Below are 15,000 nucleotides of genomic sequence, written 5' to 3' on the forward strand. Positions count from 1 at the left end.
TTGTTATGGGAGACGCACTGCATCCTGTCAGTAAGATAAGAGTTAAACCAAGACAAGGCTAAGTCTGACATACCAATACGTGTTTTGATACGCTCTAATAAAATATTATGATCGACGGTATCGAAAGCGGCGCTAAGATCAAGAAGCAGCAGCATAGATGACGCATCAGAATCCATCGTTAGCAATAGATCATTAGTCATTTTTGCGAGGGCTGTCTCCGTAGAGTGATTTGCCCTGAAACCGGATTGAAAAGGTTCACAGAGATTGTTAGTCACTAAGTGTTCATTTAGCTGCTGTGCAACAGTTTTTTCGAGAATTTTGGAAATAAACGGAAGGTGGGAGACCGGTCGGTAGTTTACCATGAGGTCAGGATCGAGGTTAGGTCTTTTGAGCAGAGGATGAATAACCGCTTTTTTGAATGCTAGGGGAACAGTGCCGGAGGAAAGTGATAAGTTTATAATATTTAACACTGATGGACCTAATAATACAAACAGTTCCTTGATAAGTTTCCCAGGAAGTGGGTCAAGTAAACATGTTGTTTGTTTTATCCCACTTACACGCTGTAATAATTCCTCTAATGTTATTTCATCAAAAATAGAGAGACTATTTTGGAGGGCAGTGTCCGTCGTATATACAGTCGTATTTGTGTTAATAGAGCCCAGTTGTAGCTGGGATGCGTTGTCTTTAATCTCCTTTCTAATGAGTTCAATTTTCTTATTAAAGAAATTCATAAAATCATCTGCTGAGTGGGTGGAGCTACTGGGAGGAGTCCCTTGTTGGGTTAGCGATGCTACTGTACTAAACAGAAATTTAGGATCGTTTTTGTTGAGGCGGATGAGATTTGAGTAGTATTTAGCTTTAGCTAAGGTAAGCATGCGTTTATAAGTTATTAAACTATCACTCCATGCTTGATGGAAAACCTCAAGTTTAGTCGCGCGCCATTTGCGTTCCAGTTTTCTACATGATAATTTATGAGCTCTAATTTCTTCTGTAAACCATGGGGTGCGCCTTTTAGGGGCCCTTTTTTGCTTTAGCGGTGCTATACTATCAATAATTTCGCGCAAGGCATCGTCAAAGTTGTTAGTGAGTTTATCAATAGAGCCGACATAATTTGGGAATGGTGCTATTACCGAAGGCAGTAGGTCAGCAAGAGTCATCGTTGTGGCAGCATTAATGTTGCGGCCGCTATAGCAGTTATTATTATTATTAGCTTGTTGACAAAGAGTCAAAACTTCAAATTTTATAAGGTAATGATCGGACATTACTTTAGTATATGGAAGTATCATAACTTTGGAGGTGGTGACACCCCTGACAAGCACTAGATCTATTGTATTACCGTTGCGATGCGTGGGTTCATGTATTATTTGTGTAAGACCACAGCTATCAATTATGGTTTGGAGCGCCACGCACTGAGGGTCCGATGGGGTATTCATATGGATATTAAAGTCCCCCATTATGATTATATTGTCGGCGTGCGTCACTAGATCAGCAACGAACTCTGAGAATTCACTGATAAAGTCCGAATAGGGCCCAGGGGGGCGGTAGATAACAGCCAGGTCGAGAGGTAGCGGTGTGACGGACCTCATAGTAAGCACCTCAAACGATTTATATTTATTATTTAGGTTAGGGGTAAGGTTGAAATTTTCATTGTATATTAGTGCGACACCCCCTCCCCTTTTAAGAGGGCGGGCAACATGCGCATTCGTATAGTTAGGAGGAGATGCCTCATTGAGCGCAAAAAATTCGTCCGGTTTGAGCCAGGTTTCGCTAAGACCAATGACGTTAAGATTGTTGTCTCTAATGACCTCATTAACCAATAACGCCTTGGGAGACAATGATCTTATGTTTAAAAAGCCCATATTATAGGTATTGGGCTGTTTTGACGAGTTTTTGTTAAGATTATCCGTAGTGGCAATATTAACAATGTTGCGTTTATTATGCGTAGTGCACTTTAAATAGTTTCGACCATATCTAGGAATTGATATGACGGGAATTTTCCGATTGTTTGCTTGGTGCTGCAATAGACTGGACATATCATAATTTGCCACCTCAGTAGAATGCATGTCCACCTCTGACACAGACACAACAGAAAAAACATTATGTGAATTGTGTATTATTCTAAGAGAATTGCTATGCGTACATGGATTATCCAGCCTGGCGCTGGCTAGTTCTAGCTTAACTGACTCCTCACCCGGACTAACAGACATTGTAATTGCCTGTGACCGGGCTTGCTCTAGTGTAGTCAGTCAAGTGAGACTTAAATAGTAGTCTATGTTTCTAGACAGGATGATGGCGCCTTCCTGGTTAGGGTGAAGGCCGTCTCTCATCAGCAAGCCTGGTTTGCCCCAGAAAGAGGGCCAGTTATCAATAAACGTTAGTCCCTGCGTCCTACAGTAGCTAGCCAACCACTTGTTAAGCGAGACTAATCTGCTATATCTCTCATCATTGCCTCTCGCAGGCAGGGGGCCAGAGACAATTACTCGATGCCTGGACATCTTTCTGGCGAGATCACAAGTCCTGGCTATGTTTCTCTTTGTAATCTCTGACTGTCTCATTCTAGTGTCATTGGAGCCAACGTGTACAACTATATTCGCATAATTAGTGGTGCGATTAGCCTGTCGTACGTGTTTACTAGGCCTGTTGCGAGTTAGCTCCCTAAGATTAGCTTCAATGTCAGGTGCTCTGGCCCCGGGGATACACTTTATTGTGGCTGGTTTGCTAAGCTTTATGTTTCGGGTGATGGAGTCCCCTATAACTAAGGTGTGGTGCCCGGTAGACTGGGGTGTAGGACTAGCTAAAGAGCTAAATCTATTATGCGTCTCAACCGGTACACCGTAGCTTGTAGGCCGCTTAGGACTGCTACAAGCTGGGCTAGTTAGCTCGCTACAGCTAACGCTAGCAGATGTGTCCGCAACATCTAAAGTTACGACATTACTCTGCTCTAACTGGCGGACACGGCCCTCTAGCAGAGCCAACCTCTCCGTGAGTATGGTGCAAGACGCGCAGGAAGCCATTACTCACAGTGTTTTCTGTCACCGAGTGAAGTTCCTGCTGTCCTCAGGGAAGTGGTCGCGGTCTGTAGGAGTAGCTTCTTACTGACCGGCGCTGCCTTTCTCCGCGCTAGCTTAGCAGCTAGCTAGGGTGAACCGGAACCGGAAGTCCAGAGGTCTGGATCAAGTCCTGCACTGAACAGAAAAGCAGGGAATGAAGTGTATGAAGGCTAAAGACACGACAAGGAAGATTAGTAAATCTATTTAATTAATAAATATTAATAATTATATTAATTAACTTATTTTTTAATTATGAATAAAACTAAATCTAATAAGATTAGTTTCCCATCAAGCTTTGCAACTTCCACCAAATCAAGTAAATCACACTAGTACGATACAATTGTCGAATTCATGTTACAAAAAGGGTCGACTAAACATTACAAAAAGAACCGATGTCAACAAAAGTAGAAGATTCGAGAACGGAAGCGGCTGACTTTTGGCGCATGCGCAAAGGATCGAATGGCTCAAAAGACTTTTGGTGGCGACCAAGATGGCGGACTTAACGGCCTTGGCTTACCAAAACAACAATAATCAAATTTACTGTCCAACAGCGATATAGATTCTCAAATATTCGTCTTTTCTAAAGCCGACGAAACAAAAGCTGAGTTTGGAGCGATGGAGAGTTAGCTGAAGTGAAGATTGAAGACGTGATAGAAGATGGACGACTACTGTTATGCTAAGATGGCGACGTCATGTAAAGAAACTGAAAGAGAATCAACAACGGAGAAAAATATGAAAACTGAACATGAAGGTGAGTACGGGATTTTTCAACAACGTAATTTTGGAGTCTACCGTAAGCCCTAAAATAGCGTCGATTAGAAAATAGCCGACTTTGTTGAAGAATGTAAAGAAAGAGCCGCCATGATTGTTAGCTTGAAGAAGGCAGTGGAGTTCACATCAGAGGAGATGAAAGAATGCAAAAGTCAAATGAAGAAAGTGGAAGAGCAAAACAAGCGCTTGTGTAAAGAAAATAATGATGTGAAAGAAGAGATGTTGGGGAAGAGAAGACTGGACCACATGTCTACATCAACGTGCAGAGGATTGGAGGTAATAAAGAACAAGAATCATTTCATTACTGTCAACTTTGGATTGGGAAGTTCTCCACAAGTGTCACAGCTCATGAAGTCAAAGAAAGTTACCAAAGCACATTTCAATAATCTGTCTTCACGAAGCTAATATGTTGGTATATGCTTGAATGTTAGTGACCTAAAATGTGTATTGACAGAAAAAAAAAAAAAGTTACAAAAAGGCCCAAATCTCATCTTGTATTTTTACAAGCAACTTATTCTTCAGACGTCGACCTTTCTCGATAAGTCGGACTCATTACAGCAGTACCTCGCTTTTCGTTCCGAATCATTTAAAATCTGTAAAAACATTCTGTAAATCCAATGTGTGCTGTGCAATGTAGACAAATGCATATCACAATAAATGTTAGCATATATATATATGTATGTGTTTTATACAGTATATATACACACACTACCGTTCAAAAGTTTGGGGTCACATTGAAATGTCCTTATTTTTGAAGGAAAATCACTGTACTTTTCAATGAAGATAACTTTAAACTAGTCTTAGCTTTAAAGAAATACACTCTATACATTGCTAATGTGGTAAATGACTATTCTAGCTGCAAATGTCTGGTTTTTGGTGCAATATCTACATAGGTGTATAGAGGCCCATTTCCAGAAACTATCACTCCAGTGTTCTAATGGTACAATGTGTTTGCTCATTGGCTCAGAAGGCTAATTGATGATTAGAAAACCCTTGTGCAATCATGTTCACACATCTGAAAACAGTTTAGCTCGTTACAGAAGCTACAAAACTGACCTTCCTTTGAGCAGATTGAGTTTCTGGAGCATCACGTTTGTGGGGTCAATTAAACGCTCAAAATGGCCAGAAAAAGAGAACTTTCATCTGAAACTCGACAGTCTATTCTTGTTCTTAGAAATGAAGGCTATTCCACAAAATTGTTTGGGTGACCCCAAACTTTTGAACGGTAGTGTATGTATATATATGTATATATATATATATATATATATATATATGTGTATATATATGTGTATATATATATGTATATATATATATATATATATATATATATATATATATATATATATATATATATATATATATATATATATATATATATATATATATATATATATATATATATATATATATATATATGTGTGTGTATATATATACGTATTTAAATGTATATGTATATATATGTGTATATATATGTATATATGTATGTATTTAAATGTATGTGTATATATATATGTATATATATGTATGTATATATATGTGTGTATATATATATATATATATATATATATATATATATATATATATATATATATATATATATATATATATATATATATATATATATACACATACATACATACATACATACATACATACATACATACATACATACATACATACATACATACATACATATATATGTATGTACACTACCGTTCAAAAGTTTGGGGTCACATTGAAATGTCCTTATTTTTGAAGGAAAAGCACTGTACTTTTCAATGAAGATAACTTTAAACTAGTCTTAACTTGAAAGAAATACACTCTATACATTGCTAATGTGGTAAATGACTATTCTAGCTGCAAATGTCTGGTTTTTGGTGCGATATCTACATAGGTGTATAGAGGCCCATTTCCAGCAACTATCACTCCAGTGTTCTAATGGTACAATGTGTTTGCTCATTGGCTCAGAAGGCTAATTGATGATTAGAAAACCCTTGTGCAATCATGTTCACACATCTGAAAACGGTTTAGCTCGTTACAGAAGCTACAAAACTGACCTTCCTTTGAGCAGATTGAGTTTCTGGAGCATCACATTTGTGGGGTCAATTAAACGCTCAAAATGGCCAGAAGAAGAGAACTTTCATCTGAAACTCGACAGTCTATTCTTGTTCTTAGAAATGAAGGCTATTCCACAAAATTGTTTGGGTGACCCCAAACTTTTGAACGGTAGTGTGTATATGGATAATGTTCGAAACCGGTTCTTCCGGTTGTTTGATAAGAAAAGAACCAATTCCATGGACTCGAATCCCTTTTTGAGAACCGGTTCCCGTTATCGAGGCCACTATAGTAAAGAAAAAGAGTTGGTTCTTTATTCGAATCCCTGGGAACAAATCCCTTCCCATAGGAAATGCTCTGTGGGACGGCAATGTTATGCCCATTTGATTGTAGACTCTTACTGACACCTTGTGGCGATATGAAAATACAAACCCCGTTTCCATATGAGTTGGGAAATTGTGTTAGATGTAAATATAAACGGAATACAATGATTTGCAAATCCTTCTCAACCCATATTCAATTGAATGCACTACAAAGACAACATATTTGATGTTCAAACTCATAAACTTTGTTTTTTTCTTGCAAATAATAATTAACTTAGAATTTCATGGCTGCAACACGTGCCAAAGTAGTTGGGAAAGGGCATGTTCACCACTGTGTTACATGGCCTTTCCTTTTGTCTCCGTTGTGCTATTTTAGGCTTCATAATGCGCCACACATTTTCAATGGGAGACAGGTCTGGACTACAGGCAGGCCAGTCTAGTACCCGCACTCTTTTACTATGAAGCCACGTTGATGTAACACGTGGCTTGGCATTGTCTTGCTGAAATAAGCAGGGGCGTCCATGGTAACGTTGCTTGGATGGCAACATATGTTGCTCCAAAACCTGTATGTACCTTTCAGCATCAATGGTGCCTTCACAGATGTGTAAGTTACCCATGTCTTGGGCACTAATACACCCCCATACCATCACACATGCTGCCTTTTACACTTTGCACCTTAAACAATCCAGATGGTTCTTTTCACACCACGTCCACAGTTTCCAAAAACAATTTGAAATGTGGACTCGTCAGACCACAGAACACTTTTCCACTTTGTATCAGTCCATCTTAGATGAGCTCAGGCCCAGCGAAGCCGACGGCGTTTCTGGGTGTTGTTGATAAACGGTTTTCGCCTTGCATAGGATAGTTTTAACTTGCACTTACAGATGTAGCGACCAACTGTAGTTACTGACTGGGTTTCTGAAGTGTTCCTGAGCCCATGTGGTGATATCCTTTACACACTGATGTCACTTGTTGATGCAGTACAGCCTGAGGGATGGAAGGTCACGGGCTTAGCTGCTTACGTGCAGTGATTTCTCCAGATTCTCTGAACCTTTTGATGATATTACGGAGCGTAGATGGTGAAATCCCTAAATTCCTTGCAATAGCTGGTTGAGAAAGGTTTTTCTTAAACTGTTCAACAATTTGCTCACGCATTTGTTGACAAAGTGGTGACCCTCGCCCCATCCTTGTTTGTGAATGACTGAGCATTTCATGGAATCTACTTTTATACCCAATCATGGCACCCACCTGTTCCCAATTAGCCTGCTCACCTGTGGGATGTTCCAAATAAGTGTTTGATGAGCATTCCTCAACTTTATCAGTATTTATTGCCACCTTTCCCCACTTCTTTGTCACGTGTTGCTGGCTTCAAATTCTAAAGTTAATGATTATGCTGCACAAAGCAGGTGCGGGCAATAGCACTCAAAGGAAGGCGTGAAGCTGCTACAGGAGAACACCAACAAAACAGGAAGGGTCACCAAAATAACAGTGCAAGACAGGAACTAAAGCACGACACACAGGAAACAACAACAAACTCAAAATAAAGCACGACAACCTGGTGTGCCTCCGGATTTTCTTTATGAAAAAAAATGTGCCTTGGCTCAAAAAAGGTTGCGAAACACTGCTTTAATGGATACAATGAAACACAAATAAGCATATAAAGTCAACTTGTTTGTTGCACTCTACTTGTACTGTAAGCCAGCTTAATGATTATTTCAGGAACAAAAGGTATTTATCTGAAAACTCAAAAATGATTTTAACAAAAAGTGTCTGCAAATTTTTAAAGTTAATTTTATATCTGAGGAGTTCCATCAGAACAAAGCAATAAACAAAAAGTATGACTTAAAATTCGGCAGTCCGATTTTATCGGCCGATTAATGCTTTAAAATGTAATATCGGAAATTATCGGTATCGGTTTCAAAAAGTACAATTTATGACTTTTTAAAACGCCGCTGTGTACACGGACGTAGGGAGAAGTACAGAGCGCCAATAAACCTTAAAGGCACTGCCTTTGCGTGCCGGCCCAATCACATAATATCTACGGCTTTTCACACACACAAGTGAATGCAATGCGTACTTGGTCAACAGCCATTCAGGTCACACTGAGGGTGGCCGTATAAACAACTTTAACACTGTTACAAATATGCGCCACACTGTGAACCCACACCAAACAAGAATGACAAACACATTTCGGGAGAACATCCGCACCGTAACACAACATAAACACAACAGAACAAATACCCAGAACCCCTTGCAGCATTAACTCTTCCGGAACGCTACAATATACACCCCCCGCCCCCCCACCTCAAACCCGCCCACCTCAACCTCCTCATGCTCTCTCACGGAGAGCATGTCCCAAATTCCAAGCTGCTGTTTTGAGGCATGTTAAAAAAAAAAAGCACTTTGTGACTTCAATAATAAATATGGCAGTGCCATGTTGGCATTTTTTTCCATAACTTGAGTTGATTTATTTTGGAAAACCTTGTTACATTGTTTAATGCATCCAGCGGGGCATCACAACAAAATTAGGCATAATAATGTGTTAATTCTACGACTGTATATATCGGTATCGGTTGATATCGGAATCGGTAATTAAGAGTTGGACAAAATCGGAATATCGGATATCGGCAAAAAAGCCATTATCGGACATCTCTAACAATCATTAACCCGGCCAACCCTATGTGCAACACAGAGATTATCCATCATAACAAAACACATCAAACGTATATTTGTGTTCCTCAGATGTTCAGCAGCTGATTGGTCATCATGAAGAACTTACGCCTCAGCTGCAGGGCGGGAGCCCCACTTTGAAGGTGGATGCTTCACAACCACCCCACATTAAAGAGGAAGAGGAGGAACTCTGGATCACTCAGGAGGGAGAGTGTCTTCTAGGGCAGGAAGAAGCTGATCTCACCAAGTTGCCACTGACTGTTATCTCTGTGAAGACTGAAGATGATGAAGAGAAACCACAATTAGACAACCACTTAGCTCCACTGTCAGATAGTGAGGCTGAAGACGAGGTTGAAGATTATTTGAGCAGCGATACAGAATGTGAAGGTGATATGAGGACTCAAACTGACCACAAACACTCTGAATGCTCTAAAAAGAAGACATGTAAAAATAATTTGAGCTGTTCAGTTTGTGGCACAATATGTACTAAAAAGAGCCTTTTGACTCAACACATGAGAACGCACACGGGAGAAAAACCTTTTAATTGTTCAAATTGCGGCAAAAGCTTTTCTCAAAATAGCGTTTTGATTCAACACATGAGAACACACACTGGAGAAAGACCATTTTATTGTTCCGTTTGTGCTAAAAACTTTTCTCACAAAAGCAGTTTGACGCAACACATGAGAACACACACCGGAGAAAAGCCGTTTAATTGTTCAGTTTGCAGTAAAAGCTTTTCTCAAACAAGCAGTTTGATTCAACACATGAGAACGCACACAGGAGAGAGACCATTTGAATGTTCTGTTTGCGGTAAAACATTCTCTCACAAGAGCAGTTTCACTCCACACATGAGAACACACACAGGAGAAAAGCTATTTATATGTTCAGTGTGCGGTAAAAGCTTTTCTCAAACTAGCAGTTTGACTAGACATATGAGAACGCACACAGGAGAAAAACCCTTTGATTGTTCAGTTTGCAGTAAAAGCTTCACTTTACAGTGCCATTTGACTCAACACATGACAACACACACAGGAGAAAAACTATTTAATTGTTCAGTTTGCGGTAAAAGCTTTTCTCAAAACAGCAGTTTGACTCAACACATGAGAACACACACAGGAGAAAAACCCTTTGATTGTTTAGTTTGTGGTAAAAACTTTACTCACAAAAACAGTTTGACTCAACACATGACAACACACACAGGAGAAAAGCAGTTTAACTGTACAGTTTGTGGTAAAAACTTTTCTCACAAGAGCAGTTTGACTGAACACATGAGAAAGCACACAGGACAAAAAAAATTTAATTGTTCAGTTTGTGGTAAAAGGTTTTCTCGAAGGAGAGAATTGCCTGTACACATGAGCATGCACACCGGAGAAAAACAATTTAATTGCTCAGTTTGTGAGAAGGGCTTTACTAAAAAATGCCATTTGACTCAACACATGAGAACACACACAGGAGAAAGACCCTTTAATTGTTCAGTTTGCTGTAAAACATTTTCTCATAAGGGCAATTTGACTGACCATATGAGAACGCACACTGGAGAAAGACCATTCAGTTGCTCCGTTTGTAGTAAAAGCTTTTCTCATAGACTAAGTTTGACTCGACACAAAATGAAACACACGGGATGAAAAACATTTAGCTGTTCAATTTGTGGCCAAAGTTACACTGAAATGGGACATTTGCATGGTCACCCGAGAACACACAGCAGTAGAAATAATTAGGTTTAGTGCGCTGTAAGAGTTATACTTCTGTCCAAGGTCAAATTAAGTTGAATTAGATGAGTACACACACAGTAGAAAAATTATTAGTTTGTGATACCACAATTTTAGCAGACACTTGGTTCTGGATCCTCATTTAAAAGTCACAAAATCTGCCATGATGAGTGGCAGCAAACACAGAACTCTCTCCCGATGCCATTTTTGTTGATGGAAGTCGTGTAAAAATGCTTTGCAAGGTAATACATTTCTGATAGAAAATGTCGAACATGACCAAAATACTGTAATTATTCAAGTTAAAGTACCAATGTTTGTCACACGCACACTAGGTGTGGCGAAATGATTCTCTGCATTTGACCCATCACCCTTGATCACCCCCTGGGTGGTGAGGGGAGCAGTGGGCAGCAGCGGTGGCCGTGCCCGGTTATCATTTTTTGGTGACTTAACCCCCAATTCCAACCTTTGATGCTGAGTGCCAAGCAGGGAGGTAATGGCTCCCATTTTTATAATCTTTGGTATGACTCGGCCGCGGTTTGAACTCACAACCTACCCATCTCAGGGCGGACACTCTAACCACCAGACCACTGAGTAGGTTATGACATGTGATTCATTTGTTTGTCACTAATTGTGTATATATAAATGATGTTTGCCATTTTAGATGAATCTTGAAGGCTTTATTGGTAGGATAGATAAAGCCCCATGACAGTTTTCGACCCTTTAGGATGCACAGAAAATGGAAAGACGGTTGTGCTTCTCTTCCGTAAAGATCTTTGGACAATGGCAAGATTTTAAAAAATAAATAAATAAACTGCAGTTTTCCCTAAAACAGGAAACAAGACAGCCATGATTTCCTGAGTCACTTTAATAACACCCAGCTGTGTCTCTCCTCAAGAAAGTGTTAACATTTTCAAAGCAAAGCAATTATCTTCCTAATTATGAATTTTAAAGGGGAACTGCCTTTTTGGGGGGAATTTTACCTCTCGTTCACAATCATTATGAGAGACAAGAAGTTTGTTTTTGCATTTTAATGTACAAATCGGCTCATTCTAGGTGGCTAGCAATGCAGCTAATGATTAATTCTACCACTAAATCGCTTTAAAAACGCATTCAAAAACGTTCAACAATACTTCATTTACGTTCCGTAACTTGTATAATGACCAAGCTGTAGCCACATTGTTATTGTAAGACTGATTACCGAGGAGCATTTTCTTTCTAGCGTAGTAACGCATCGGCATGCTACGGTATTCGCTAAGAGATAAGCTAGCTTCTGGATCACCAGCTGAATGGCGTTGGAGTTTGTAATGCACAACACAAAGTGATAGAGCACCAATCTGTACTGACTGAAAAACATGAACAATCATATTACAGAACCTGTAAAGTATTAGCCCACATTTCATGTTTTGTTTGTACACAACTAGCTAGACAGTGTACGTACTGTAGTTGTATGAACGCGCATGATGTGCTGCGTGTATCACGATCGATATTAAAGTGACTTATTCAATGGACATGTGTACGTTTGGTTATTCTAAATTGACTTTGGGTAAGCACACCATTTATGTCGACATAGTTTGGCTCCGAGCTCCCCATTTGCAGCGCCAAAGTCACGTTGACCTCACTCTCTCTGCTTCCGTCCGCACCATCGTCTCACTCTTCCTACATGCCGGCTTCTACAAGCAGTAGTTCATCCTCAGTATATTCAACTTCAAAAAGTTCATATCATAGCAGTTTTATCTCATTTCCTTGTTCTCTGTAACAGAACAGTGAGTAAATAAATGGGTAAATTAAATATCCCGTAAGTAAACAAATATTAAATATGTAATTAATATAAGCATATACACAATAACTAAAGTTCTCAAAAATAAATGGCTATGTAATTTACGGTTCACCTAAGAGATGAATGAGATTCTTTTTTTTTGAAGATGTTTATCATAATTCTTCGTTGTACTTTGTGAACACTTGTAGTTTGAACAGTTTTTTAAACTCAATCATATTCGTACACGGTTTGATTTATTTGGTTAATCCATTCCATAATTTAATTCCACATACGGATATGCTAAAAGTCTTAAGTGTTGTACGTGCATACAAATGTTTTAAATTAGATTTTCCTTAAAGGTTATATGTTCTTCTTTTTTCGGGAAGAATTGTCGCACATTCTTGGCTAGCAGGTTATAGTTTGCTTTGTACATCATTTTAGATGTTTGCAAATGCACCTAGTCGTTGAATTTCATTATTTGTGATTCAATAAATAAAGTGTTTGTATGTTTTCTATATCCAACATTATGTATTACTCTAATTGATCTTTTTTTTTGTAACACGTTAGTGAATGAAGTGTACTTTTGTACTTATTTCCCCATATTTCTACACAATAACTCAGGTATGTAACACTAGTGAGGAGTAGAGAATATGAAGTGATTTTTGGTCTAGAACAAATTTTACTTTCTTAATTATTGACGTGTCTCTTGCTACTTTATGTTGTATATTTTTATATGAGGTTTCCAGTTCATTTGATCAATTTTCACAACCAAAAATGTGGGTTTTTTTACCCTTTCAATGTCTACTCCGTCTATTTGTGTTGGACTTTCCCTTCTACTGTTACCGAATAACATTATTTTAGTTTTACTGAGATTCAAAGATAGTCATCATTTTAATTTCTTCTGTTATTATTTGTATTAGCTTCTGTGTGTTCTCTCCTGAACAAAACACAGTTGTACCATCGGCAAATAAAACTAACTTTGTAACTTTACAAATGTTGTTTGTATAACGATTGAACAATTTTGGTCCCAGTATTGATCCCTGAGGCACGCCATAAAATATTTTCAGCTCTGCAGAAGTGTGTTCGCCTATCTTCACCTAACTTCTTACCCAGCTCACGACCAAACCTCTGATTCCATACGGTTCTAATTAATTTATTAAGATATGATGATTAATTGTGTCAAATGCTTGATTTAGATCCATTAACACTGTTTGCTATCTATTGCATTGGTGATCTCTTCCGTTATTTCCATTAAAGCCATTGATGTTGAGATGTTGGCTCTGTATTAATTGTCTGTGTGTCATTTTTATTTCTGAATTTGTCCAATCTGTTGTTAAACAGTTTTTCAATAATTTTAGAAATAATTCGAGTACCAGGTCTGTAGTTTGTAAACTGGTGTTTGTCTCCAGTCTTATAAATTGGGAGGACTTTAGTTGTTTTCATTTAGTCTGGGAATGTGCCTGTGTGAAATGACAGGTTGCTGATATATGTTACATGTTCTGAAATAATCACCTTTTTGATTGTTTTCCAAATCAATCAGTTGACGTCTTGGATTTACGTTTCTTCACAATATTGATTATTTCCTCTTTTGTCACACCGCCATTCAAGTCCTCAACTGATCTGGAATCTTTCGGTTCAAAGTTCACAAAGTACTTTTATTGAAGCTTTCAACTACTTCTTTCATGATGTCATGTTTTACATTTTCAAGTATTTAGGATTATCCCTTGTTTTTTTCAACCTAGCCAAATAAGATAAAACAAGATCATTTAAAATGTAATAGATTAAAATGGAGGGGCGAGGCCGTGTACATAATATACAAATATTACAGTATTGGGTTTACAAATGTAATTATTCATATTGTGGAAATATTGTGTTGCTGTGTACAGCTCACGTTAGAATGATTACAATTTATGTGACAAAAACATTCAGCAGCAACACAAGCAATTTATTTGAGATTAGATGACAATTTATGTTGTACGTCAGTATTATTTACAAAACAAATGTAATGTGTCCTAATATGAGAAATACTCATTCAAGTTGATTAAATAGCCGACTTTTGTCTCGTTTTGTCTTCTTCTTGACTTTGAAAGTTTTGGACTGAACATAACAGATTTTTAATAACAAACAAAGTTAAATAACTTCTTGTCAAAACTGTTCACAAATTCTACTTCCATCCAAATTCATGCAGGATGTTTATTCCCAATGCATCTTAAACCTTTCATTTGATTGTATTGGCCTATCTCCCAATTGTGGACTAAAGTTAGCCAGACCTGGAGCAGTCTTTTCATATCAAATTAGCGAAACATGGATCAGTGCTTTGATATCAAATTAGCGAGACTTGGATCAGTGTTTTGATATCAAATTAGCGAAACATGGATCAGTGTTTTGATACCAAATTAGCGAGACTTGGATCAGTGTTTTGATATCAAATTAGCGAGACCTGGATCAGTGTTTTGATACCAAATTAAATAGACCTGTATCAGTGTTTTCATACCAAATTATATCAAATTAGCGAGACCTGGATCCGTTTTTTTATATCAAATTAGGGAGACTTGGATCCGTGTTTTGATATCAAATTAGCGAGACCTGGATCAGTGTTTTGATACCAAATTAGCGAGACCTGTATCAATGTTTTCATACCAAATGATATCAAATTAGCGAGACCT

General features: G+C 38.2%; 1 protein-coding gene across 2 annotated transcripts in view; it reads left to right on the forward strand.

The window, feature by feature from the left end:
• Window positions 1-12,444, forward strand: part of LOC133632239 (gastrula zinc finger protein XlCGF57.1-like) — a 25,303-nt gene extending 12,859 nt beyond the window's left edge. Inside the window, exons 1-2 of one of the 2 annotated variants that reach the window (XM_062024558.1) lie at window positions 3,511-3,801; window positions 8,942-12,444. In XM_062024558.1, coding sequence (XP_061880542.1) covers window positions 3,708-3,801; window positions 8,942-10,494 — 1,647 coding nt within the window. In that variant the 5' untranslated portion in view covers window positions 3,511-3,707 and the 3' untranslated portion in view covers window positions 10,495-12,444. Of the gene's footprint in view, window positions 1-3,510; window positions 3,802-8,941 lie in introns of those variants that run through there. The other variant, XM_062024561.1, reaches the window with a different exon arrangement.
• The last annotated feature ends 2,556 nt before the right edge of the window (window positions 12,445-15,000 follow it).

The sequence above is a fragment of the Entelurus aequoreus genome, linkage group LG17 (genome assembly GCF_033978785.1).
Source record: "Entelurus aequoreus isolate RoL-2023_Sb linkage group LG17, RoL_Eaeq_v1.1, whole genome shotgun sequence".
Taxonomy (NCBI): Eukaryota; Metazoa; Chordata; class Actinopteri; order Syngnathiformes; family Syngnathidae; genus Entelurus; species Entelurus aequoreus.